Genomic DNA, 2247 nt, shown 5'->3' with positions numbered 1-2247 from the left:
CTGTGCTGCTGATCTCTGATCAGGTTCAGCTCCCTGAAGGAAAGCAGAACCACCACACTGACATCTTGGTTCTCCAAGCCCTCTGCCCAGTCCAGAGTGAACTTCTGCACTGAGAAGGTTTTTCCAGCACCAGCGACGCCGTTGGTCAGAACCACTCTGATGGCTCCATGTTGGTCAGGGACAGCTTTAAAGATGTCATGGCACCTGATTGGAGAACCATGGAGGTTCTGGATCTTAGAAGCTCTCTCGAACTGCAGCACCTCATGATGTGAATTAACCTCTTCACTCTGCCCCTCTGTGATGTAGAGATCAGTGTAGATCCTGATGTGGAGGGTTCTACTTCCTGTTACATCACTTCCTTCAGCCACCTGTTCGTATCTCCTCCTCAGATTGATCTTATGTTCCTCTAGAACCTTCTGCAGACCAACATCTGCTGAAACACAGAAGAAAAGATGACTAAAAGAAAAAAACCTGATTAAGAGATGAAGTTGGAACCAAACCATCTGGAGCATCAGGAGGTGTTATCATTACAAGGTCTCTTCCTTCACTTGATCTGATGCTAAACCATCTGATCCGTCCTCAGAACCGGAACCTTGTTCAATTGTCAGACAGCATCTTTCTGCCTCTGTTTTGTGTTCAGTATCTGTTCACTGTCAGGATCTGATTCCCAAAGAAGAGAAGATGAAGAAATGCTGACAGAAACCAACAGCAGCTTTCAACAACATCAACTATTTAGCATCATGTCACCATTGTCCTCATTGGACTGGTTCTATTGGACCTTCTGCAACAAACACAGCAGCTCCAGAAGAGGCAGAGAGAAGGAAAAAGGTTTCCTCAGCATTTTCCAGCATTAATGAAGGAAAATAGAGGAAATGCTCTAATCTAGTAGAACAACTGTCATGGTCCATGTTCTTTGTTTCTTTGTTTTCCCTGTTCTCCCTCTGAATGGTTTCTCCCTCCTTCATTTATCCAGCTGTCCTTAGTTCTGTAATTACCCCTGCATGCCTTTAAGTTCCTGTTTGTTCCCTGTGGCAGTCTTATACATGTCTTAACCTCGTCGTCTCGTGGTGTTCCTGGTTCAGACTGTGTCTATTAAACGGACCTTTCTTCTATGAGGAGGTGTCCTGCATCTCATCTGGATCCTGTTCCTCACCTGTTCCACACCGAGCTCATTGGAGCAGCTAGTGTTCACATTTAAATGGCATTTCTCTCTCAGAGACTGGATTGGATGTTTTTAAAGAAATAATTACAGACTGAAAATGTGACTAATTTGGTCTTTTAGAAGATTGTTAGAATGATTACATGGTGTAAATAGAAATATCTATCCTGTAATCAGTGATCTATTGTCAGAGGAAACCCAGGTTTCTGTCTCAGATTTTCCTTCCTTCTTCTTGGAAAAGCACCAGGTTGCTTTCTGCACCTTTTTGTTTTCATGCATCAAAATGACCTCCAGTTTTAAGGAGATGTTCAGTTTTAATGTATTTAGCCTAAAGGACTGAAAACAGAACCAGTTCAGCAAACCCAATAGGTTGTTGGGTTGAACACAGACGGTTCATTTACAGCATCTGGAAATACAGAGATTTAGTTGGAATAATTTATCCCAAAAAGACTAAAGATGTGGAATTGGTTCAACAGAGACAATAGAAGGAAGCTCTGATTGGAGATGTTCAGTCTTACCTGCTGCACAGCTGCTCTGATTGGCTGTCAGCGGTCCAGCCATGGTTCTGGCTCTTTTCCCACACTGGGGGCAGGAGAAGGTTCCTGATGGAGCAGGCTGGACCCTGTAGGACCCAATGCACTGTCTGCAGAACCGGTGTCCACAGCTGGTAGAGACTGGATCCATCAGGAGGTTCTGGCATAAAGTGCAGCAGTTCAGCAGCTCCTCCTCAAAAACGCTGCTCCTCTTCCTCCGTCTGTGGAGACATTTCTTCATCACTGAAATAGTTCACTACCAACAGGGTGGGGCTGTCCTACTGAAGCTGAAGATGTTCATGAAGGTCCACAACAGAAAGTACCAGAATCTGGTTCAGAGCAGAACCTCGACGATGTCTGAAATGATCGATTCTATTCTATTCTATTCTATTCTATTCTATTCTATTCTATTCTATTCTATTCTATTCTATTCTTTTCTGTTCTGTTGGTGTTATAATCTATTAGGGATGGACGTTAACTTGCACAAACTCATGTCTAATAAATAAGTAGTATAATTAGAGATTGTTGTCATTAGAATCTAATAGGGGTGGAACG

At 43.2% G+C, this 2247-nt stretch overlaps 1 protein-coding gene across 1 annotated transcript in view; it reads right to left on the bottom strand.

Moving 5' to 3' along the window:
- The window catches only part of LOC107080690, a 9134-nt gene that overhangs the window by 833 nt on the left and 6054 nt on the right, over nucleotides 1-2247 (bottom strand). The window contains exons 2-3 of the mRNA XM_015368895.1: nucleotides 1678-1913; nucleotides 7-433 (exon numbers count right to left, since the gene is read on the bottom strand). Of these exons, the coding sequence (XP_015224381.1) occupies nucleotides 7-433; nucleotides 1678-1913 (663 nt within the window). The remainder of the gene's footprint in view (nucleotides 1-6; nucleotides 434-1677; nucleotides 1914-2247) is intronic.

Source organism: Cyprinodon variegatus, unplaced genomic scaffold, assembly GCF_000732505.1.
Source record: "Cyprinodon variegatus isolate N-32 unplaced genomic scaffold, C_variegatus-1.0 Scaffold2223, whole genome shotgun sequence".
NCBI classification, from domain to species: Eukaryota; Metazoa; Chordata; class Actinopteri; order Cyprinodontiformes; family Cyprinodontidae; genus Cyprinodon; species Cyprinodon variegatus.
The sequence above is the reverse complement of the archived record's forward strand: the minus strand, read 5'-3'. Positions and strand labels throughout refer to the sequence as shown.